At 64.0% G+C, this 22,507-nt stretch overlaps 2 protein-coding genes across 6 annotated transcripts in view; one reads left to right on the top strand and one right to left on the bottom strand.

Annotated features, from left to right (window-relative positions):
- The window catches only part of ERCC2 (ERCC excision repair 2, TFIIH core complex helicase subunit), a 19,925-nt gene extending 6,382 nt beyond the window's left edge, over nt 1-13,543 (top strand). For 2 of the 3 annotated variants that reach the window (XM_038382302.2, XM_038382303.2), the window contains exons 8-23: nt 334-457; nt 1,392-1,488; nt 1,563-1,696; nt 2,379-2,547; nt 3,387-3,505; nt 8,354-8,423; nt 8,542-8,611; nt 9,179-9,280; nt 9,491-9,554; nt 10,160-10,281; nt 11,421-11,513; nt 11,862-11,934; nt 12,259-12,329; nt 12,617-12,760; nt 12,998-13,141; nt 13,282-13,543. In XM_038382302.2, coding sequence (XP_038238230.1) covers nt 334-457; nt 1,392-1,488; nt 1,563-1,696; nt 2,379-2,547; nt 3,387-3,505; nt 8,354-8,423; nt 8,542-8,611; nt 9,179-9,280; nt 9,491-9,554; nt 10,160-10,281; nt 11,421-11,513; nt 11,862-11,934; nt 12,259-12,329; nt 12,617-12,760; nt 12,998-13,141; nt 13,282-13,374 — 1,689 coding nt within the window. In that variant the 3' untranslated portion in view covers nt 13,375-13,543. Of the gene's footprint in view, nt 1-333; nt 458-1,391; nt 1,489-1,562; nt 1,697-2,378; nt 2,548-3,386; nt 3,506-8,353; nt 8,424-8,541; nt 8,612-9,178; nt 9,281-9,490; nt 9,555-10,159; nt 10,282-11,420; nt 11,514-11,861; nt 11,935-12,258; nt 12,330-12,616; nt 12,761-12,997; nt 13,142-13,281 lie in introns of those variants that run through there. The other variant, XR_006276804.1, reaches the window with a different exon arrangement.
- KLC3 (kinesin light chain 3) overlaps nt 1-22,507 on the bottom strand; it is a 23,413-nt gene extending 906 nt beyond the window's left edge. The window contains exons 1-14 of one of the 3 annotated variants that reach the window (XR_006276805.1): nt 22,031-22,507; nt 20,562-20,841; nt 19,929-20,156; nt 19,525-19,603; nt 17,117-17,342; nt 16,692-16,779; nt 16,243-16,344; nt 15,988-16,161; nt 15,507-15,606; nt 15,290-15,333; nt 14,997-15,124; nt 14,355-14,427; nt 14,126-14,252; nt 12,796-12,802 (exon numbers count right to left, since the gene is read on the bottom strand). Coding sequence is in view for 2 of the 3 variants with exons in the window: in XM_038382310.2 (XP_038238238.1) it covers nt 14,181-14,252; nt 14,355-14,427; nt 14,997-15,124; nt 15,290-15,333; nt 15,507-15,606; nt 15,988-16,161; nt 16,243-16,344; nt 16,692-16,779; nt 17,117-17,342; nt 19,525-19,603; nt 19,929-20,156; nt 20,562-20,841; nt 22,031-22,089 (1,653 nt within the window). In the remaining variant the exon portion in view is untranslated. Of the gene's footprint in view, nt 1-12,795; nt 12,803-13,833; nt 14,253-14,354; nt 14,428-14,996; nt 15,125-15,289; nt 15,334-15,506; nt 15,607-15,987; nt 16,162-16,242; nt 16,345-16,691; nt 16,780-17,116; nt 17,343-19,524; nt 19,604-19,928; nt 20,157-20,561; nt 20,842-21,956 lie in introns of those variants that run through there. The other 2 variants (XM_038382310.2, XM_038382311.2) reach the window with 2 other exon arrangements.

Here is a 22,507-nt window from a genome sequence, read left to right as displayed (position 1 = left end):
CCCCGGGGGCTCCGGGCGTTCCGTTCGCTCATTGGCCTAGGCAGCTACAGCAGCCTCAGCCCGTCCCACCCAGAGCTGCCTGCCTTGGCCACAGGGCCGTCGAGTGCCGTGCAGCTGCCCACTGTGCTGAGGCCAGAGCCCAGCTGCTCCTGGTGCACAACCCTGCTACCGGGCACGGAGCTTCCCTCTTGCCCGGGGGCTGCTGGCCTGTAACCCTCTAGGGCTCGCCAGGGAGGTGGTATGCCAGCCTGGGGCTGCCTGTCTCTGGGCCCCCAGCGGGGCGTGTGTATGTGTGTGTGTTCTGGGCAGTAACCCTTTCCTTCCTTTGGTCAGATCCTCCATGCCAACATTGTCGTGTACAGTTACCACTACCTGCTGGACCCCAAGATCGCGGACCTGGTGTCCAAGGAGCTGGCCAAGAAATCCGTTGTCGTATTTGACGAAGCTCATAACATTGGTAATGGGGCATGGCTGAGCCTACACAAGGGGGCGGACAGCAGCCTGGGGGCGGCAGGATGTGTTTTTGTCATGTGTGCCTGGTCCCTGCCTGCCATTCAGTACTTAGGGCCCCTGGTGGGGGCGGCTGAGACTCTTTCGCTGACGCTGTGGGGCTGCTCCATGCCCGGCTGGCTGACACGCTGTCCCGGCTGGTTATGAATGTGCTGGGCGGGCGATCCCTGCACCAGCCCCCTGGGGAACGACTCCCCACCTGATCTGGGTATGGATGTGTCTCCAGATGGCTGGGCGTGGCATTGCTGCCATTCCCCGTCATGCCCCTTGGGCTCCCAGGGGAGTGGGAGGGCTCAGATCCCTTCCCATTTCCCTCCACTTCGTCAACCCCTCTGTGCTGACGAGGTGCCCCCTCCCTGCTCGGGGCTGTGCAGCCCGGTGCCTGTGTTGGTCTGGTTGGATCCAGTGCCCCAGGGTCGCTCTGGCTTCTGAATGTTTCCTGGTTTAGGGCATCCCTGCCTCCTCTGCCAAGTCCTTCCTGACCCTGTGTCCTGTTGTGGCTCTTTGCTCCCGCCCTGCGGCTGTCGCTTGGGACAGGACACTGCTCTTGCCCGAGCCAGGGGGACTGCCCCAGGCCCTGTGTTGAGATGTCCCTGGGCCCCAGCGTGTCATGGCTGTTGTCTTCAACTACTGCCTGCTCTAGTCTGGGGGGTCTGTATGTAAAGGCCAGCCCCTGCCCCCCATCCCTGTTTGTTACTGTCCCCACCAGCAGAACTGACCTATCCTTTCACTCTGCCGATGGGGCGTCTGCCCAGCCTGGTCCCTGTCAGGGGAGTCAAAGTCTCTGCCCCCCTCCCGCCTGGGGTTTAGTCCCTCCCCAAGGCCCCCTGCCCACCCAGACTGCTGGGTTCCCCTGGAGACCAGGTGCCTTGTTCCTGCAGACAATGTGTGCATCGACTCCATGGGGGTGAACATCACGCGCCGGACGCTGGATCGCTGCCAGGCCAACGTGGCCACGCTGCAGGCTACCATCCAGAAGTGAGTGCCCTCCCCGTGCCCCTCCCTGCCCTCCCCGTGCCCACCTGGGCTCACAGGCGCTGGTCCCTTTTCAGGATTAAGGAGACGGATGCCCAGAAACTGAAGGAGGAATACCGGCGGCTGGTGGAGGGGCTGAGAGAGGCCAATGTTGCCCGGGAAACTGACATCTACCTGGCCAATCCAGTGTTGCCCGACCAGATTCTCCAAGGTGGGCCCTGCTAGCTGGTGGCGAGAGGGTGGCATTGCTGGGGGCCAGCGCCTCCCAGTGCAGCTAGAACAAACAGAACTGGCTGGCTGGGGTATGGGACACGGGGCCTTTTGCTGCTATGGTGTAGCTGGATCCGATCCAGCCCCAGGGCAGGGGACTGGCTGGCACTGGTGGGGGTGGGCAGGGAATGGATGCAGGCCCTTTCCTCTCCAAGGGGTGCTGGCTCCAGTCCAGCCCCAGGACAGGGAGACTGGCTGACCTTGAGGGCACTGGGGGCGGGTGGGGAGTGGGACACAGGGCCTTCCCCCCCCCCCCCCCCATGGCATCAGTTCCATCTCAGCCTGGGCTGGTGTTGACTCAGAGACCGTTCTCTGGGGCCCCCTGGTGCTGTACGTGAGATGAGCTGGCGTTTCTCAGCCCTCTCCCTGCCCTACTTCTGATCTCCTTGGAACCATGGAGCCTGAGCCCAGCCTTGATCCCTGGCTACTGGTGTAGGCCTTGCAGTCAAGGGCATGGTGGACATGCATACCCAGCATGGACTTGGGTCTGTCCCCCCCCCCGGGCAGGGACCTGGAGAGAGGTGGGCTGCAGCAGTGGCATGCTCATCCTGGTCATGCCCCCTTGTGGGTGGGGTGTGGGCAGCGGTAGGTTGTGACTCAGGGTGAGCCTGTACCCCTTGCAGAGGCCGTGCCCGGGAACATCCGGACAGCCGAGCACTTTGTGGGCTTCATGAAGCGCTTCCTGGAGTACCTGAAGTCGCGGCTGCGGGTCCATCACATGGTGCAGGAAAGCCCCCCCTCCTTCCTCAAGGACATCTTTGAGAAGGTGTGCATCGAGCGCAAGCCACTGCGGTAAGCAGCTGGCCTGGGCCTGGCCTGCCCCTCCGCTCTGTGCCCCTCCTCGGCTTGGCCTGCTCCTCCGCCCCTCCTCGGCCTGACCTGGCCTTCCCTGGCCTGCCCCTCTGCTCCGCCCGCCTCCTCGGCCCATCCTGGCCCAGCCTTCCCTGGCCTGCCCCTCTGCTCTGCGCCCGGCCTGGCCCGGCCTTCCCTGGCCTGCCCCCCCAACTTTGTGCCCCTGCTCAGCCTGGCCCATCCTTCCCTAGCCTGCCCCTCTGCTCTGCGCCCCTCCTCGGCCTGGCCTGCCCCTCTGCTCTGCACCTCTGCCTGGCCTGGCCCGGCCCGGCCCGGCCCGCCCTGGCCTGCCCTTCTGCTCTGCGCCCCTCCCTGTCCCAGCCTGCCCCTCTGGTCTCAGCACCCCTCCCTGGCCCTGTCTTCCCTCCCCACTTGGGCATTGCCCACCTGCCACTGTGCCGTGCCTTCCCCCTGGAGGCGCTGGCACTCCTCCGATATGGGCAGATAGGTCTCGCAGCCCCCCTTGCTGTACAGGGTTTGGCTTGTTGAACCTCAGCCCCCTCTTGGCTGAGCTGCCTCTGGCCTGCCCATGTGGGGTGCCATGGAGGTGCCTGTGCTTGGCGTGGCCTGCCTAAGGTCATTGGATGCCCTGTGCCCTGCTCAGCCTGGCATGCTCTGCAGTTGCACCAGGCTGGGAGTGGCATTAACAACCCCCCTGCAGCCGCAGTGTGTGGGGTGGAGGGCAGATAAAGGGGCATCTCCTTCCCCGGAGGTAACAATCACCTCCCCCCTTCCCGCCCTGCTGTGGTAACCCCCTCGACCTCTCACGCCTGCCGTAGGTTCTGTGCTGAGCGGCTGCGCTCCCTGCTCCGCACGCTGGAGATCGTGGACATTGCTGACTTCTCTCCCATCACCCTCATCGCCAACTTTGCCACACTCGTCAGCACCTACGCCAAGGGTAAGGTGCCCCACGACCGGGAACCAGGACTTCTGGTGTTGCTCGTGGTGTGGCTCCTTCTTGGTTTCGCGGGCAGTCTGAGGGGCTTGCAGGGAGTTGAGGCTCTCAAGCGCGTCCTGCTCTGGGTGTGAAGCCTGCAGGCTGCTGCTGGAGGGAGAGGCAGGCACTGGCACCAGCCCGTTGCCCCCACTGAGAGCTCTGATCCTCTGTGTTAATGGCTGGGTTTGGGTGATGACCCTTGACTGAGCTCCTCTCGCAGGGTTGGGGTGGCAGCAGTGGCTGGTGTCTACAGTAGGCCACAGTGAATTTTCCGAGTCTGGCTGGGTGCCCCACTGGTGTGCCGGAGTCCCTTGGGTGTGTGCTGGGTGGGCAAGGGGCACTGGGCTGCGTTTGCTGCTGGACTGCCAGGAATCCCTGATGGGCTGTGGGTCTCTTCTGTGCCTGGCTCGGTGGGGCCCAGGCCGTTCTTTCCTGCAGATGGGGCTGTTGCTCAGCTGGGAGCAGGTGGAGGGAGACGCAGAGGGACACAGCTCGGCCTGGCAGAGTGTGGGGCTCCTCATGCCAGGCCTAGGTATGCGCTGTAAGCATAGCAAGAGAAAGCCTTGGCCTCTTCGCCCTCTGACCAGGCGCCCCTCAGGAGCCAGCAGGAGGCTGTTTGGTGCCAACCCACAGCGCGTGGCTCCTGACTCGCACCCCACAGCAGCGTGTCCCCCAGTCGAGGAGCCAAGCCCTCTCCCCAGGGCTCGCCTTGGCCCCTCCTGCCTTGGAGAAAGCAGCTGTGGTTCTCGGGGCCCTCTGAGGAAAGGGGAACACAAGGGGGCTGCAGATCTGTCTGGACCAGGGCATGCTGGAGAGGGGAGGGAAGTGGGGCCAGTCATGTGTCTGGGCCCAAGGATGCCAGGTGAGGGGCCGGGCCCGTGGACATGGTGCTGTGGGGCCTGGGGCTGGTGTGCTTCCAGGCCCGTGATGGGGCGTGCCTGAGGGGGGGCCAGGTGTCTCTCCAGGCCGGCGTGTGACGTGGCAGTGGAATATAAATACCACATAAATCTCTCAAGCATTCAGCCGCAGGGATGCAGCAGTTTCAATCCTCTTAGTGCTAAGCAGCTTGCTCCCCTCCCAGCACGTGGACTGGGGCTTTCCCTTCAATGTGGCTGCCCTGCGGGCCTGGCTGGGACGGACGCTTGCAGCACAAAGCAGCTGGGCCTGGAGGGCACCGGCTCCTCTCCTAGTGCTGGGAATGGAGCCTGGGCTGTGGGTGTGCAGGGTGGGAGGGGGTGAGCAGGATCTGGGGGGTGGGGTGAGAGGGGGTGAGCATGTTGCACTGCACAGGATCTTTTCAGGGGGAATAAGGCAAAGCACCACATTTATTGGTAACCCATGTATCAATCAACACTGGATCATATGCGTATGATCTATATATTGCACTCCTGCACTCACACACACAAGCCTACTCCATCTTCTTGTTGTTTAACAATTAGTTGCTCCCCTTAACTTCACTGGCCAGGTGAGTTAGATGGGGGAGGGGTGGAGCCAGGCTTCTGCTGATCTGGTTCAATGCTCCCATGTTGACAAGACGAGACCTGGGGTCTTCTGCAAGACCCCTCTCATGCAAATTTATCAGTTGGTCCTTTGTGCTGCTTGCTTCTGGGCATTGTCCCAATGCTGTTCAAAGAGGGTGTTTTCAAAAGAAGGTGCTTGCTTCTAACCCCCAAGGCCGTCAATATGTCTGTTAGTCTCTAAGGTGCCACAAGTACTCCTGTTCTTTTTGCTCTTCTATTTTGAGCCCACTTGACAAGTTTTAATTTTCTTGGGTCTGGCTTCCATCCCCTCCCCAACTGTTGCAGCTGTCTGCAGCTTGCCTTCCAGGCCTTTACTCATTCACACCTTGTTCATTCAACAGGGTAATTGATTAAAAGGGGGCGGGGGGGATCTTATTCTGCTCCTAGCAAAAAGACATTTTTTTAACATTATACCAAGGCTCAATACAAAGTTTTCTGTATAAGGATCTGATGCAAAGTTGTACGAAAATAGAGGCATAAGACAAAGTTGTATGAAAGTTATGTGAAGATGCTTAATGCAGAGATTTATCTACAAGCAGGGTCTGGGGCAAGCAGGTGGGAGGGGGCAAGCGGGGCCTGGGGGCAAGCAGTTGACAGGGTAGTAGGGGGCAAGTGGAGCCAGGGGTGGGAGGGCGCAAGCGGGGGTGGGGGTTGGAGGGAGCGAGGGGGGTGAGCGAGGCCCCAGTGCAGGGGACGAGCAGGGACAGATGGGGCCTGGAGGGGGTGAGCGGGGTCTGAGTGCAGGGGGACGAGCAGGGTTTGGCTTTCCTGCTTGTTTGTATCTTTGCCCAAGAGCTCGGTGGTAGTGTGAGTTCAGCGGGGGGTTGCAGACACCACTGCAAATCTGAGATGATAGCCTTCTGAACAGATGTCCTGTGGCCTGCCAGCCAAGCGTCGCTTGTGCTCCGTGGTGCCCCCGGCGGGCAAGCTGGGTGAGACTGGATGGCTAATGGGAGAAGCTGAGCAGAGGGACCCCAGCTCCTGTGTGCAGCACTTACAGGCAGTGCAGGGCTCGAGCCCAGATACTTCTCAGCTGCCCACAAGGAAACGCTCACCCTGCCCCCAGCTGTGGTCCGCGGGCTGTTTCAGGGAGAGCTGGGGCAGATGGCAGAGCAGCCGAGCTGTGCGCTCCCTGCCCTGAGCCGTCGGAGGGCTGGCTGCAACCACTGGTCCCTGGGCAGGTCTCCAACTACACAGGGGCTAGGGCATTCCTGGGGCAGTGCAAGCCAGGGAGGGGCTGGGTCACTCCTGCCCTGCAAACTCGGTTGCCCCCTGATGCTATGCTGCTGTAGTTTCCGCCGGGCCGCTCACAGCCAGCCTGCCGGTCGCACCTCAAGTGTCTGTCCCAGCAGCTCTCGCCCCAGCAGGCTGTCAGCAAACACCAGCCACACTGACTTCCACCGGCCTTGGTTACCATTGCAGGGTGACCCTAACTCACTCCCAGCCTCAGATGTCCCCCCCCCCCCCCCAAAGTGTGTTCTGCACAGTCCAACCCTCTCCTGGCCAGTTCGGATATGTTAGGTCTGGGGCCGCTCTAAGGCAGGGGTGAGTAAACTATGGCTTGCGGGCCATATCCGGCCTGCCAGCCGATTTAATCTGGCCCTCAAGCTTCCACAGGGGAGCAGGGTCTGGGGCTTGCCCCGCTCCCGTACTCCAGCTGGGGAGCGGGGTTGGGGGCTGCTCCATGCGCACATGCTGTGTCTCCCGGAAGCAGTGTCATGTCCCCACTACTGCTCCTCCATGTAGGAGCAGCCGGGGGCTCTGCATAATGCCCCCGCCCCAAGCGCCACCCCTGCAGCTCCCATTGGCCAGGAACTGCAACCAATGGAAGCTGCATGGGTGGCGTCTGCAGGCAGGTCAGCGCACAGAGATGCCTGGCCCTGCCTTCGTGTAGGAGCTGGAGGGAGACATGCCACTGCTTCTGGGAGCTGCTTGAGTCAAGTGCTGCCCGGAGCTGCACCCCTGACTCCCTCCCGTGCCCCAGTCTCCTGACCCAGCCTGGAGCCCCCTCCCAAACTCTGAACCCCTCAGTCCCAATCTGGAGCACCCTCCTACACCCCAAACTCCTCATCCCTAGCCCCACCCCAGAGCCCACACCCCTAGCCAGAGCCCTCACCCCCTCCCACATCCCAACCCCAATTTCATGAGCATTCATGGCCCACCATACAATTTCCATACCCAGATGTGGCCCTCGGGCCAAAAAGTTTGCCCACCTCTGCTCTAAGGGGATCAATATACAGCAGTCTGCTGCCCCAAGTGGTGGTCCCCACCCTATTCCCAGCCCTTGATCTGTTTGGATTAAAGAGTAAAGCATGTTTATTTAGCTACACGGAGGCAGGTTTTAAGTGAGCACACGTTCAGGGCATTGAAGTTAGAAATGGTTATAAGAGAACTACAGATAAACCACTTCCTACCGTAACAACCTAGCCTGGAGTCGAGCTGGGATTCCTTACACTGGGAGCATATGGTAATTGCTGGCCAAATTCCCAGGCCAGGATCTGCTTCCCAAGTTCCTTCTGTTGTCTTCGGGGGAAGTCAGAGCGGTGTTCAGGGAGTGCTACCTTGGGGTGCTTTTGCTCCTCCCTTTCATAGTTCAGGCCCCTTTTGAAAAGCATTTTCCTGAGGGTTACCCCTAGGCAAAGGTCATTCCCCGCGCGATGACGGACACCAGGAGCGTGGTGGTGACAGAGGTTCCTTGCTACTGTTTGCTAAGATGCAGCTCTGTTTGATACTGCCGCTGCCTTGCCAAAGATGGCCACTGGGCAGGGGATGGCCCATCAACTTGAATGACACCTGGCTAGAGGCATTAGCTTGTCCTTTGTCCTTGAGAAACAGGTTTAGCCGTTGCTCAGGCGTGTCTGGGAAACGCTTCGGTCCCGATTTCAGCCTCTGTTCTAAGCTTTACACACAACGTTGCTACATGTTTCCCCGTGTTCGTGACCAGCGAGTTACTAGTTTCCAGATCCTTCACAAGGTGTGTTCGGTACAAAGCTCCTTACAGTGGGTGCAGGGAGTGAATACAGGGGTGCATGCAGTCAACTGGCTAGTGTGTGTGTGGAGACCCCGGAGGAGCAGCAAGGGGCAGGGGATTGAGGGCAGGGGGATGCCCAATCCTGGCACGAGGAGGGGGTGATATGTTGAGCCTTCCCGCTGAAGCCGCTGCGGGTGGTGCTGATAAGCAGCAGCTCCCTGCCACCCCAGAGGGGGCTGCATCTCGGTGGTGGTGGGGGAGAGGCACGAAGGGAGATCCCGACAGCTCGCTGACTCCAGAGCTCTGACTCCTCTGCAGGCTTCACCATCATCATAGAGCCCTTCGACGACAGGACCCCCACCATCGCCAACCCCGTCCTGCATTTCAGGTGAGCAGGCAGGGGAGCCGGCGTGGAAAGGCCATGGGCTCTGGTCGGGGGTGGGCAGGCTTGCCTGGGGGCTGCTGTTTGCTGCCTGCCCCCCAAGACACTCCTCCTGTCCTTCCAGCTGCATGGATGCTTCCATCGCCATCAAGCCAGTCTTTGAGAGGTTCCAGTCGGTCATAATCACCTCGGGGGTAAGAGGCAGCCTGGGGCATGGCTTCTGGGACTGGGAGAAGCTGGGCTGGAGCTGTGGCCGCTGGGGGTGCCGGTGATTGGCCCTTGCTCCGGATAGCGGCTCTGCTAGGAACAGCCCTTCCTGCTCAGCGGGTGCTTCTGCCTCCCCTGCCTGGTACATTCAGGGCTGCATCCCTGGTGTGTGCTGCAACTCGGGCCAGCCGGCTTCTCCGTCCCCTGCAGAGCGGGCCCGGCCTGGGCACAGGTGGGGGTTCTGGGGGCGCATGGCTGGAGCCCTCTGCTGCCCCGGCTTCCCAAGGGCCCATGGGCTGGGCTGGTGACCCAGTGCTGAGAGTCCAGCTTGGCTTCCACATGTGTGTGGGGACCCCCCAAACCCTGGCACTGCTTGTGGATTGCCCTGAGAGCAGAGCCCTGTCCTGGCACAGCAGAGATACTTGAGCCATCTGTAGCTGGCATCTCTGCTCAGCCACCATCTCATTTCCAGGCCTTTGGGGCGAAGGTTCCATGGGTGGTGTCTGGTGAACAGAGGCCCCCCAGCTCATGCTTCACCCCATGTCTCCATGTAGACGCTGTCCCCGCTGGACATATACCCCAAGATCCTGGATTTCCATCCTGTTACCATGGCCACCTTCACCATGACTCTGGCCAGGACCTGTGTCTGCCCTATGGTGAGTGGACGGCTGGGCTAGGTGGGGGGTAATTGCATGGGGCTGTGCGTGGGGGAAGGAGGGGGGCTGCCAAAAGCCCCATGCTCCCCCTGTCTGGGCAGTTATTGGGCACCTCTGAGCCCCTGCCCCCTTGGGGGCAGCCCCTGGGCGGTTGGGCGCAGCTAAGCTCTGGACTGGGGCCCACTTGCCAGCGTCCTGTTTTCCTTTCAGATTGTGGGGCGAGGAAACGACCAGGTGGCCATTAGCTCCAAGTTCGAGACCCGCGAAGACATTGGTAGGGATGCTACAGGGCGTTAGCCTGGTGGGGAGGATGTGGGTGCCGGCATGGGCTCACCCTGGAGCCACCTCTCCTATTCCCAGCTGTGGTGATAGGCTGCCCTGCCAGGGGCTCCCCCCACTCCCTTCTGTCTTGGTTCTGTGGACTGAGTTGGGATCCCCCAGTGACAGCTTGGGCTGTGGGAGCTGTTGCTGCGGGTGTAGCATTAGCCGGCTCCCCTTGTTCTGCCAGGAACTGCTGTGTCAGAATCAGGGGGGACCCTGCTCTGCAGGGTGCAGAGGTGATCTGTGCCATATGCCCCCCCATGAGTGAGCTGGGCAGTGGGAACTAATGGGCCAATCCCCCCCCATGCTGTATTGTGTGACTGAGCTGGTGATCTTCCTGGCCCTGCCTGTGGCCCTTCCCCACCCCCCCATGGCCTTCTCCTACCACTGGGGACCTGAATATGTACCCCCCAAGTGCTGGCTGGAGCTGCCCCTAGCATGGGCCAACGGGGGGCCAGATCTCAGCTTCAGTCCCTGCCCCACCACCATGAGAGTGTTCACCCCCCACTACGGCCCACCTGGCTCTGGACCCATGAGACCCTCCCTGCCCCTTCCCAGCTGTGATCCGGAACTACGGCAACCTGCTGCTGGAGATGTCTGCGATCGTGCCTGATGGCATTGTGGCCTTCTTCACCAGCTACCAGTACATGGAAAACATTGTGGCCTCGTGGTACGAGCAGGTGCGTACAGGGGGGCAAGTGGGGGCTGGTCGCAGAGGGCCCTGGGGGCTGGCCAGTGCTGCTGGAGTGACTGGGGGGGGGGGGGGAAGTGTGGCCTGGGAGGATTTCCCTGCTCCACTTCACTGCCAGAAATCCCAGGCTTGTCCGTGGAGGGTGCCCGCTGCTGGCCCTGCCCATGTCCCGCCCATACAGCTGCTGCCACAGCCTCTGCCTTGACAAAGAAGCCCAGCCAGCCTGGGAACAGTGTGGCAAGGCAGCCGGTGGCACGGAGCCTGTGGGCGGGCCGGCAGAGCGAGCACCGCGTTGGGGGATTCTTAGGCTGAGTCCTGTTAACGCCATGAACTCTGGGGCCTAATGGGATCATCTGGGATCCAGACTGGCCCCTTGCCATTCCCAGGGGGAGAGATCACAGTGCGACACTGGGACCCTGCCAGCCTGAGTGGGTGGCTGGACGCTCAGGGAATGTGGGTAGGAAAAGGCCCTTTAAGGGAGCCAGCAGGGAGTGGCTGGGAAGGGCCCTGGCTGTGTTAGCTGGCTCCCCCTGGCAGTACCTCCTGCTGGCAGGGCAGGAGCCGAGGGGCCGGGAGCCGATGGATTCGTCCTGAGCTCCAGCCCTGCCTGCTCACAGCCATAGCTGCCTGGCCAGGCACTGAGCCACAGCGAGTCTCTGGGAAAGCAGTTTATCTCCTGGCTCATATCCAGCTGCAGTTCTGGGGCTCCCTGCCTGTCTCCTGGGTGAGGCAGCTCCATACTGCACCCTTCCTGGCATGGCACGCTGGCACCGGGCTGCATCCTCCTCCCTCAGTCAGGTCCCGCATGGGACTCAACTCCACCTCCTGCTCCTGGCAGTGTGGGACCCCTGGGTAGGGAGGAGTGCTGGGTCCCACAGCCCCACGGCAGTGCCTGCCTGCCAGCTCCTGTCTGGTTTGTTCTCCACCCTGTGACACAGCAGAGCCGCCCGTGTCCAGATGCTGCAGCCCCTGCCCAGCGCTGGAGCGGCCTAGTAACGAAGGGGAATGTGCTGCTTTCTCCCACAAAGCCATGAGCGGGACTGGAACCTGCACCCGGCCCTATCATGGGTCCCAGCTGAGCCTGGGCAGCTGAGCCCTGATATCTGACCCAGGCTGCTTTCCACACAGGGCATCCTGGAGAACATCCAGCGCAACAAGCTCATCTTCATCGAGACGCAGGACGGGGCCGAGACCAGCATGGCACTGGAAAAGTACCAGGAGGTGGGCACTGTGCCAGCACCGAGGGGGGCTGCGCCTAGTCCTGGTGCTGGAGAAGAGAGAGGCTGGCCCCTGCAGGCTAAGCGAAGGCCAAGAGGCTGCGATGGAGCAGAGCTGCCTGATGCTAGGGAGCCGACTCCTTGTGCCGGGCTGGTTATGGCAGTGTGGCTCTGCGGGGATGGAGGGAGACTCCTGGGTTGAAACTGGCTGTGCCCACTCCTGAACTCAGCCCTAGCTCTCCCCAATACACACACAGCACCGACCTTCCCTGCACAGCACTGGCTGGGCACAGCTGGGGGTGGGGGGGTGGAGGCACGGGCCCAGCTTGGCGTGACCCCTGTTTGCACACAGGCCTGCGAGAACGGGCGGGGAGCCATCCTGCTGTCCGTGGCCAGGGGAAAGGTGTCCGAAGGCATCGACTTCGGTGAGTTTTCTTGCTGGGGAGTGCCAGGGAGTCACAGTATGGGTCTGCCCCAGCTCCACTGCTGCTGTTTGGGGGTGCAGGACCTTCTCAGCTCCTTCTACCTGGTGGGTAATGCTGATCTGAGCACAGCTCTTTCTGCTCCCAGCAGGGCTCACTCTCTGTGCCAGGGCAGAGCACGGGGGGTGAGGTGCCCTCAGTCCTGTCCTTTCTCTTGCTGGCAATAGCTTTTGCTCGGTTTTTGACCCCAGGCCCCTTGTGTAGCACCAGCCTGGGGCCCTGCTAGGGGTGGCGGGGGGCAGTCTGACCTCTGCTCTGCCCCTGCAGTGCACCACTACGGGAGAGCTGTAATCATGTTTGGCGTACCCTATGTCTACACCCAGAGCCGCATCCTCAAGGTGAGCTGGCACCATGTGCCCCAACACTTAGCCCTGCTTGGCTGGGGCCCAGTGCCTAGTGGGGGAGGGGTGCAGAGACTATCCTCCTGAGAATGCAATGGGGATCAGCCTACAGGGCCCTGCTGGGGTGGAGTGGGTGCAAATGCAGGATCGGCACTGGGGTCCCAGCCCTGCTGCCCCCGAAATTTGAGGTTCATAGCAGGAGCCTCGTGTCCCAAGGCCACATCCCGTCCACTGCAGCTGAGCAGGGCCAGGCATGTGCCACAACCCTGCTCTTGTCCCATCAGGCACGGCTGGAGTACCTACGTGATCAGTTCCAGATTCGGGAGAACGACTTCCTGACATTCGATGCCATGCGGCACGCAGCGCAGTGCGTGGGCCGGGCCATCCGTGGCAAGACTGACTATGGGCTCATGGTCTTTGCAGACAAGGTGTGTGGGCAGATGGGGCAAGGCAGCAGGTAGGGCTGCGGGTACTGCAGGAAGTGGCTGCTGAGCAGGCTTTGCCCTGGGCCATGAGTGAACCCCCCCGCGGGCTCCAGCATGTTAACCCCTGGTGGACCATGGTGAAATGCAGGCGCACCCCCCACCCCCAGAAGGGAAAGATGGCACGCTCTGGTGGGCAGTGGCTCCACAGCTCAGGGTTGTCTGGGTCTCTTTGGTTGGTAGCGTTTTGCCCGGGCCGACAAGCGGGGGAAGCTGCCACGCTGGATCCAGGAGCATATCACGGACGCCAACCTCAACCTCACGGTGGATGAGGCCGTGCAGGTGGCCAAGTACTTCCTGCGCCAGATGGCCCAGCCCTTCCACAAGGTGAGTGCTGTCCTGCGGCCATGGGAGGCGGGGATGGTCCCTCCTGAGCGATTGCCAGCCCTGGAGGGGGGAACTGGCTGTAAGCTCAGGCCAGGGTGCAGATCTCAGCCCTGCTCTCATGGGCTGTGTGGTTTTGGCAGGAGGACCAGCTGGGCCTGTCCCTGCTCACTCTGGAGCAGCTGCAGTCGGAGGAGATGCTCCGCCAGATCACGCAGATCGCGCACCAGGTGTGAGCCGGAGTGGCAGGCGTGGGGGACCTTGGCTCACCCAACACACAGATAGAAGTCTGCTGCTGGAGCCAGCCTCCAGCCAAGTGCTGGCCCTGCCACCAGGGCCTTGTTTGATACTGGCTTTTATACTGAAGGTGACTGTCTAGGACACAGCAATAAAGAACAGGACATAGCCCGTGTGCTGTGCGATCACCCTGCTCCGGTCACTGCGAACCAGGAGACCACACAGGAGGGTGCAGCATCACTGAGTCTGGGCATCTCCTGCTGCCCAGGGGTGGGGCTGGTATTCCCCTAGCCTGCAGGACTTTAACTGGGGGGCTAGGCCCCTGCGCTACACCTCTGGGGAGGGGGTCCCTGGCCTGGGGGGGAGGGTAATAGTGCCAGCCTGCTGCTTCTCAGAGGGGCCAGGGGAGCTTTTCCTCCTCCCTGGGTTGAGCCCTGACCCACAGACAGTCCCAAAGCCAGCAGTCAAACACCTTTATTCAGGTTGTACTTGTTCTGCTCTCACCTACCATGTCCTATAAATAGAATAAATAGCAAACCCTGGCCCCTGCAGTCTGGGGGCAGTTAAGGCAGCTGGAGCAGGGCCAGGCCGCGCCCAGTGGCTTCCTGAGAAAGAGTGGCCCAGCAGGGGGCAGGCACCGGCTTGGTGTCTCCTAGTTGAGGGGGGCACATTCACTGCATCCAGTGAGGTCCAACGTAGGGAGTGGCTAGGCTGCAGCCAGCAGTGCCCCTTGCTCTGTGCACACTGCTCGGGGGCCAGGAGCAAGCAGAGCTGAGACTCCAGCTGGCCTGGTTGTGCCAGTACCTCAGCCTGCACTGGAGAGAGAGCTGCTGGGGGACAGGTTCTGGCTGCTGGCGCTCAGATTCCTGCTGGGTACCTGCAGAGAAGGAATAAAGGGGAGCAGAGAGTTAAGGGGTCCTGGGCCAGGAACCCCACTGCCGGGGTCAGCAGCTGCTGGGGCCCTGGGACCAGTTCTCACCACTGGGGAAGCAGCTGGCGCCGGTGGCCTCTCGCCCACATGCAGGACATTCAGGGAGCTGGCGCGTTTCATCCTGCAGGAGAGAGCGTGAGGTGAGCACCCAGAGTCGCTACATGCGGGTATCACACTCTCAGTGCCACAGCTCTTGCCCAGGGGCTGGGCAACACAGCGCAAGGGCTAGAGCCTTCGCAGCGGGGCACAGAATTAACACCTGGCAACAAGGTGCCAGCAAAACAGCCAAGCAAGCTGCTCGGAGTAACCCCAGGCAGAACAGACCCAGGGTTGGACAGGTCTCCCCCATGCTCCCAGGAACGCATTTGCACTCTCCCAAGCCAGGGTCACCCCCTGGAAAGGATTAGACATAGCGGGGGGGGGGGGGTTCCTGCAGGGCACTGCTCCTAGCCCCCCCAGGTGGCACACAAACGAGTGCGGTAACTAGTGGTGGGCCAGGGCAGCTCTACAGAGCAGTGGGCTGGCAGGGGCAACTGCCTTGGGCCAAGGAGCACTTCAACAGCCTAGCGCAGCTTTGCCCGTGGGAACCAGGAACACTGTCCCTGGGAGCCAGCGACTCTGGCAAGGACACGGGGGCCTGGTGGAAGAGTGCTGGACCCCTCGTCGGAGCTGGGGGGAGGAGCCCCTTACCCAGGGTTAGGGTCGATGGGCTGGACGCTCTCGCCTTTCAGCCGGGAGACAAGCTTCTCGCTGCCACGCCGGATGGACTCCCGCAGCTTGGAGAAGGAGCTGCTCCGGTGCACATGGCCCATGGCAGCCTGGGGGAGACAGTGGAGCTGGGGTGTGCAGAGCTCCCAGGAGGAAGGGGCTGCAGCCCCCCTGGATCCCAGGCCAGCTCATCCCCCTGCAAGACCCGCTCGGCTCTCCCACTGCTGCCCTCTCTGATCTCTCCCTCCCCACCCTGCACGAGCCCTGGCACTTACCTGGCTCAGGGGGTCTGCACTGCTCTGGCCTGCTACGGGGTCACCTGGACGAGAGAGGTGATGAAGAGAAACGGCTCTGAGACCCTGCCCCCAAAGCCCCTCTCCCCTGGCAATAAACCGGCCCCAGAGGAAGAGCCCCCCGACTCCCCCTGCCCGCACACAGCTCAGCCCTGTCGCTGGGCAGCCTCCCACCCACAGAGGAGCCAAGCGGCCTCACCATGGCGGGCAGCTGCCAGCTCCTTGTCATGCGAGGTGAGGATCTCCTTGTACAGCTCCTCAGCCTGCTGGTACTTGCCCTGCTTCAGGTAGGAGGTGGCCTGGCAGGAAGGGGAGTGTTACCAGGGGCAGCCCTCATTCACCCAGTGCTGCTGCCAGCGGCCCCTGCCCCCCTGCTTCCTGGGCCAGATTCCTGCCCCCCCCCCAAAAGGCCAGGCCAGTGACCAGGGGGAGTTTAGCCCTTCCTGTGCAGTGCCACCCACACATGCAGCAATTGCAGAAAGGCAAATCCCCCAGCCCTGCAACCAGCCACCGGGGAGTCCCCCACAGCTGCACCCCAACCCCTTCCCCAGGGGCAGTCATGGGCCCTGCCCCCACCCCTAGCAACCCTCCTGGCTCCCCTCAGGGACAGTCACGGGCCTTTCCCCAACCCCTCCCCCAGGGGCAGTCATGGGGCCCTCCCCTAGACCCCCCCCCCTCACCAGGTTGTTCTTGGTCTTGGCCACATTGGGGTCGTGGGGGCCCAGCTGGCTCTGGTAGATGCGCAGCGCCCGCTCGTAGTAGTGCTCCACCTCCTCGAACTTGCCCTGGTTCTGGCACAGCAGGGCCAGATTGTTGAGCTGCTTGGCCACGTCGGGGTGCGTGGTGCCCAGGACCTGCCCGGGACGGGAGGGAGAGCGTCAGGGACGGGGCCAGGCCAAGGGGCTGTGTGGCAGCGCCCGCCAGCATGGCCTTACCTTCTCGCGGATCTCCAGCGCCCGCTTGCACAGCGGCTCCGCTTCCTTGTACTTGCCCCGCTTGCCATACAGCACGGCCAGATTGTTCAGGGTGGCGGCCACCTGTGGGGGGAGGGGGCAGCATTAGGACGCAGATGCGTTGGCAAGGACACGCATCTCCTTTCCACAGGGAGCACCCCCCCCACAGACGCTCCAGCCCCCCCACTCCCAGCAGGGGGTGCTATGTGGGGAGCTCCCAGCTACTCTAGCCTGGCCTCTCCCAGCAGGGGGCACTGGGGGGGCGGGGCAGACACTGGCTGTGGGGGGGGGAGCGCCTGACTATTCTAGCCCTCTCCCCCCCCCACCAGCAGTACCTGTAAACCCTGCTGGACCCAAGGGACCAAGAGCCACTGGGATAGGAGAGACCCCTCCCCCTTATCAGATCCAGGGAGCCCCCCCCCGGCACTCACCGCCGGGTGCTCCACACCCAGGGCCTGCTCCCGGATGTCCAGCGCGTCATTCAGCAGGTCCGTGGCCTCCTTGTACTTGTTCTGGTCCCTGCAGCAGGGCAGACAGCAGCGGTGTCACCCGGGAGCTTGGCCCACCCTCACCTCACCTGGACCCCCGGCCCCTGCCCGGATACCAGCCAGGCCCAGGGCAGGGAGCCTGGAACCCCTCCCAAGCCAGGCCACATGCCGCAGCCACGCGGGGCAAAGCCCCAGACCTCAGCCAGCCTCTCTCCGCACCTGGCGCTGCCAGCGTCCTTCAGTGCTGGAGGCAGCTCTGCCACATGCCTGGCTGGGGGGTCTCGGTGCCCCAGGGGGCTACATCAGCCAGGAGCCCCTGGGGGAGGAGACCCACAGGCAGGCGCTGCCCCGCTGGCCACGGTCCTCACCTGTACACCAGCGCCAGGATGTTGAGCATGGTGGCCACGTCAGGGTGGCTGTGCCCAGAGCTCTTCTCCAGGTCCTCCAGCGCCTGCTTGCAGAGTGGCACAGCCACCTCGTAGCGCCCCTGCGAGGCGTATTGGATCACCAGATTGTGCAGCGTTCGCAGGCGGGCCGGGATCTCGTAGCCGCCCTGCTGGGCCACTGCCATGGCCGTGCTGGTCGGCTGCCTCCCTGCAGAGAGCCCCAGTGACGGGAGGCGCCCGCGAGCCCCCGGACCCGGCAGCCCCGTTCAGGGCCGACCCACCAGGACCAAGCCAGGGTCAGCGCTACCCCCTCCCAGCTCTGCCCTGCAGGGGCCACCCCCGGGGCCTAGCGCAGCTGGGGGAGCCTGGGCGAAGCCCCCTTGCCCCCCCCGGCAGGGTGCCCCCCCCATCCCGACTCCATCCCCTCAGCTCTGCAATGAGCCCAGCCTCGGGGGCACAGGCAAGAACCAGGCAAAGGCCCACGAAGGGGGCTGCTGTGGGGGTTGCCCTCACCCAGCTCCCCAACTGGTGGGGCAGAGTCAGCAGAGGCCTCCACACTCCAGGGCTTCCTTCTCCCCACCCTCACTGACCAACCTCTCCACCCCGGCCACCTCCTCCCTGGGCCCCCTTGCCCTCCTACACTCCCCCACCGACCCACCTCTCTGACCCTCCTCTCACCCCAAGCCCCCTTCCCCTCCTACACTCCCCCACTTCTCCCACCCTCACCAACCCTCCTCTCCCATCTGGGTCCCCTTCCCCTCCTACATCCCGACCCTCTTCTCCCCTGCCCCCACCAACCTCCCCGCTGACTCCACTTCTCCTACCCCCAGGCTCCCTTCCCCTGCCCTCCTCATCCCCTCCGTACACCTATCCCCACACTCATCTTTTCCCGGGCCCCTTTCTCCCCCACAGGTCCCCTTAACCCACCCCAGCCCCACACTGGCCTGCCTCTCATCCCTGGCTCACTGCCCCAGGGTCCTGGACTCAGCAACTGGAGCCAGGTGGATGCTCCAGTCTCGGGCTGGGCTCCGGGTTCAGGGGCTCTGTAAAAGCCCATTGGGGGGGAGGCAGTAAAAATGTTAACCCCCTTGGTGCCAGGAGGCAGCTGTCTCTAGGGGTGTGGGCAGGCGAGAGGCATCATGGGGAACATGCAGAGGAGCCCATCCACCCCTGCCCAGGGGTCTGGCTGGCTGGGAGCCCCCAGGGTTTGAGGCAGATGTGGGGCTGCTCTGTGACAGGCAGCAGGGCATCACCACACCACACAGATGGGCCGGCTCAGTTGGGGGGGGCAAAAGGGGGCTGTAAGAAAACCAGCCGGAAGGTGGCCTGGGGAGGAGTCACCCCAATGCAAATGGTAGGGGGGTGCTAAGAGCCGGTGGGCGGCTGGGGATGGCCTGGCAGGAATGGCTGGGTAGAGGGGACTCTCGGGGGCTGCTGGTCCAGGTGCTCGTCGGGTGTGTAGAGAAGCTGGGCCTGTCCAGGTTGGGATGGGGCAGGAGGGCACACAGGAGGCCGGGCAAGGTTGGGCAGGAAGGCAGGGTGGGCGGGGGCAGGTGCACAGGAGGGCAGGCAGACAGGCAGTGGGGGCAGGACAGGCGGGGCAGGTGCACAGGAGGGCGGGTAGGTGCGTGGCTAGGCCAGGCAGGGCAGGAGGACAGGCGGGGTGGGTGCACAGAAGGATGGGCAGACAGGTGGGCAGTGCGGGGCAGGAGGACAGGCAGGCGGGGTGGGTGCACAGGAGGGTGGGCAGAGAAGCAGCGCAGGGCAGGAAGACAGGCAGTGCAGGAGCACAGGAGGGTGGGCAGACAGGTGGGCAGTGCGGGGCAGGAGGACAGGTGGGCGGGAGAACAGGAGGGTGGGCAGAGAGGCGGGGAGGAGGACAGGCGGGGTGGGTGCACAGGAGGATGGGCAGAGAGGCAGCGCAGGGCAGCAGGACAGGTGGGGCGGGTGCACGGGAGGGTTGGCAGACAGATGGGCAGGGCAGGAGGAGGGACAGGGCAGGTGCACAGGAGGGTGGGCAGCACAGGGCAGCAGGACAGGCGGGTGGGCAGACAGGTGGGCAGTGCAGGGCAGGAGGACAGGCGGGCGGGAGCATAGGAGGGTGGGCAGAGAGGCAGCGCAGGGCAGGCGGGTTCAAACCTTCTCTTGGTGGTTTGTTCCCGCAGTTACCGTTAAACCTTGCTGCTGGGGGGCAGGCGGCCGGGTCGCTGCCTTTCTCCCCACCCATTCCATGGCAAAACCGAGGGGCTGAGCCCGTTGGACCCACAGGCTCAGCGCCTGGGCGGACAGCAGAGAGCCTGGGGTGCACTCAGAGAGCTGAGGAGCAGCGAGCCAGCCCCGAACCTACAGCCCACAGCCCGCTCCTCAGGCAGGAGCCCCCGGGCACGTACCCTGTCGCTGCTCATCCTCGTCGGTGGCGAACAGGGAGGCCAGGCTATCCTTCCGCGGATGGGCCTTGTCCTCTTCCAGCTGAGGGTACAGGGGGAAGGCAGCTGGGGCCAAGCATTCCCACCCCACAGCCCAGCGCCTGGGCTCCCCCACCGCATCTCCCGATCACCCCCGCCCCGCGGCTCCTCCCTGCCCGAGGCTGCAGCCAGCGAAGTGGGGGGATGGTTGCTGTGCAGCCGGCGAGGGGTTCTGGGCCCCACCTGCTCCTCTCCCTCCCCTCCCCCTTGCCAACCAGAGGGGTCCAGGCCTCACTTGCTCCTCTCCATTCTCCCCCCACCAGCTAGGGGGGTCCAGGCCCCACCTGCCTCTCTCACCCGCCCCACAACCTGGGGGGTCCAGGCCGCACCTGCTCCTCCTTGGCGTCATACTGCTTCAGCTGGTTCATGAACTCCAGATGTTTCTTCTCCTCCTCCAGCTGCGCCACCATCTCCTCGCTCTGCTGCAGCCGCAGTTGGGTCCCTGCGAGCTCCTCCCGCAGCCACAGGTTCTCCTGGCAGAGCCTCTTCACCTGCGCCCGAAGCTTCTGCTTCTCGGCCTCCAGCGCCCCGATGTGGGACGACAGCGCGATCATCATCTGGGCAGGGCACGGCACAGCTCAGCAGGGAAACCCCCTGGCAGCCGCGCTGGCCACCCCCCAGGAGAGGCTGGGATGGCCGGGAGATCCCCACAGCCAACCTCCTGCCCCCCAGCCCAGAGCGCCCGCTGCTGGGAGAGAATGGGATGGCTGGGAGCTCCCCCAATAGCCAGCGCCTTTATCCCGCTCTCCACAGCACCCCTTACTGGGAAAAGCCGGGACTGGGATAGCTGGGAGCTCCCCCGGCTCTGCTCCACCCCCACAGCACTCTCTGCTGGGAGAGGCCAGGGCTGGAGTAGCTGGGAGCTCCCCCCACAGCCAGTGCTCCTGTTGCCAGATGCCCTTCCCTTGTTCGCAGCCCCTCCGCCGCACAGGGGCACTGGCACAGCACAGCACAGCCGGTACCTTTGCCTCGCCAAGCCCCAGCTCAATCCCCTCCAGGGACTTGCGGACGAGGTCGTACTTCTCCTCCAGGAGCTGCAGGGCCCGGCTGCCCGGGGGCTCCTCCTGCCCATGGCCCTGGATCAGGGCCTCCTGCAGCCGCTGCGAGATGCCCCTGTTTTCGCTCCGCAGCGCCTCCAGCCCCTTCACCACCTGCCGCGTGCCAGCGATGATGTCATCTGCCGTCATCCTCCCCAGCTGGCCCTCGCCAACCTCCACCATCAGGGACATGGCACAGCTGAGCCTGAAGGGAGAGGGCGCCCTGAGCGCTGGCATCCTCCGCCCCGGCCAAGACGGCTCCTGGGCCCCTCAGCCCTGGAGCCGGCAGCCCCGCTGGTGATGCTGCAGCAGGGTGACCTGCCCAAAGGGGGGTGTCCATGGCCGGGACAGGCAGTGAGCCCTTGTCCTTCCAAGTGTGGGACTTGAGGCAGGGGGGTTCGGAGGGACAGGCACCTCCAGGGTGACCCATGTCTCCAGGGAGGTGACACAGTGGCATTGGGGGCAGCACGGAAGGCCAGACAGGGGAGCACATGGGAGGAGTCCAAGCTGCAGAGGAGCAGACACGTTCCTGACTCTCAGCCTTGGCTTATGGCCATAGGGACCACGACTCGCCACCACTGATGCCCAAAGGCTTGGGGTGACTCGGGGCCCGCCCAAGCAGGGCGGGGCCCGGAGCTGCGAAAGGGGCCCAGCTCGCTGGTGGCTTTGGGGTGGGAGGGTGCATTTTAGGCGCCGTGTTCCTCCCCACCCCAAGAACCAGTCCCGCCGGCCTGACGCGGAGCGAGAGTGCCTGCACCGACCGGCCCAGCCCGGCCTGCAGCACAACGGGCACGGGCAGGGCACACGTGTGAGCAGCCCACCCCACCTGTGCACGAGCACAAACACAAGACACACCCCGCACTCCAGACACGGCACACACATGCCCAGTCACAGCCTGGCACCTGCCCGTGTCACACCCCCCCACGGTTCACCCCCTGCACAGGTTAGTGCCAAGGCGGCACGCACTGCGTCAGCCTGCTGTGTATTGTGCACACCTGTATAGAAATGCAACACGCACACACGGCCGTGCACGTGCACAGGGTGCACACACGGCCCGCGCACACGCACGCACGCACACACACAGGGTGCACACACGGCCCGCGCACCCGCACAGGGTGCACACACGCTGGCTGCGTGCCCGCCCCGCACGGTTGCACGGACACCCGTGGCGCACACCCGGCTCCAGCCCCGTCCTGCGCTCGGGCGGCCGCGGGGGGCTCCGACCTGCGCGGCCGGTTCCTGGAGCTGCCTCTGCCCCGCCCCGGCCGGCGCGTCCCTGGAGCCCAGCGCCCCCGAGCCCCCAGCCCCGCCGGGACCCACCTGCCAGCCGGGCCGGAGCATCCGCCGCCCGCGCCGCGCCCGGAGCCGCTGCCCTCCCCCGGCTCATCGCTCACCTGCCGCTGCTATGGGCGGTGCCCACAATGCACCGGGCTCCACCCCCTCCCGGGGCCATCTTGGGCGGGGCGGCCCCCCACGGCAGAGGGGAGCGGGGCCCCCTTCCCCGGGGCCGGGCCTGACTCCGGCGACGTCCCCGGCCCTTTGCACTCCCGATGGTGATCGGGGTCTGCGAGGAGCTGCTGTAAGTTAGAGCAGCCCCAGGGTGGCGCTGCCTTCTGCACCCCGCAGGCCCCCGGGGCAGGGAATAGCCACAGCGCAGTGCGCCCCGGCCGTGCCCCCGATCTGCCCCCTGTGGGCCGTGGGGGGCAGGGAATAGCCACAGCGCTGTGCGCTCTGGCTACGCCCCCGATCCGCCCCCCGTGGGCCCTGGAGGGCAGGGTATAGCCACAGCGCAGTGCGCCCCGGCCATGCCCCCGATCCACCCCCCGTGGGCCCTGGGGGGTAGGGCATAGCCACAACGCAGTGTGCCCCTG

This window comes from Dermochelys coriacea, chromosome 23, assembly GCF_009764565.3.
Source record: "Dermochelys coriacea isolate rDerCor1 chromosome 23, rDerCor1.pri.v4, whole genome shotgun sequence".
Taxonomy (NCBI): Eukaryota; Metazoa; Chordata; order Testudines; family Dermochelyidae; genus Dermochelys; species Dermochelys coriacea.
Note: the sequence above shows the minus strand (reverse complement) of the source record. Positions and strands in the feature narration are given on the sequence as shown.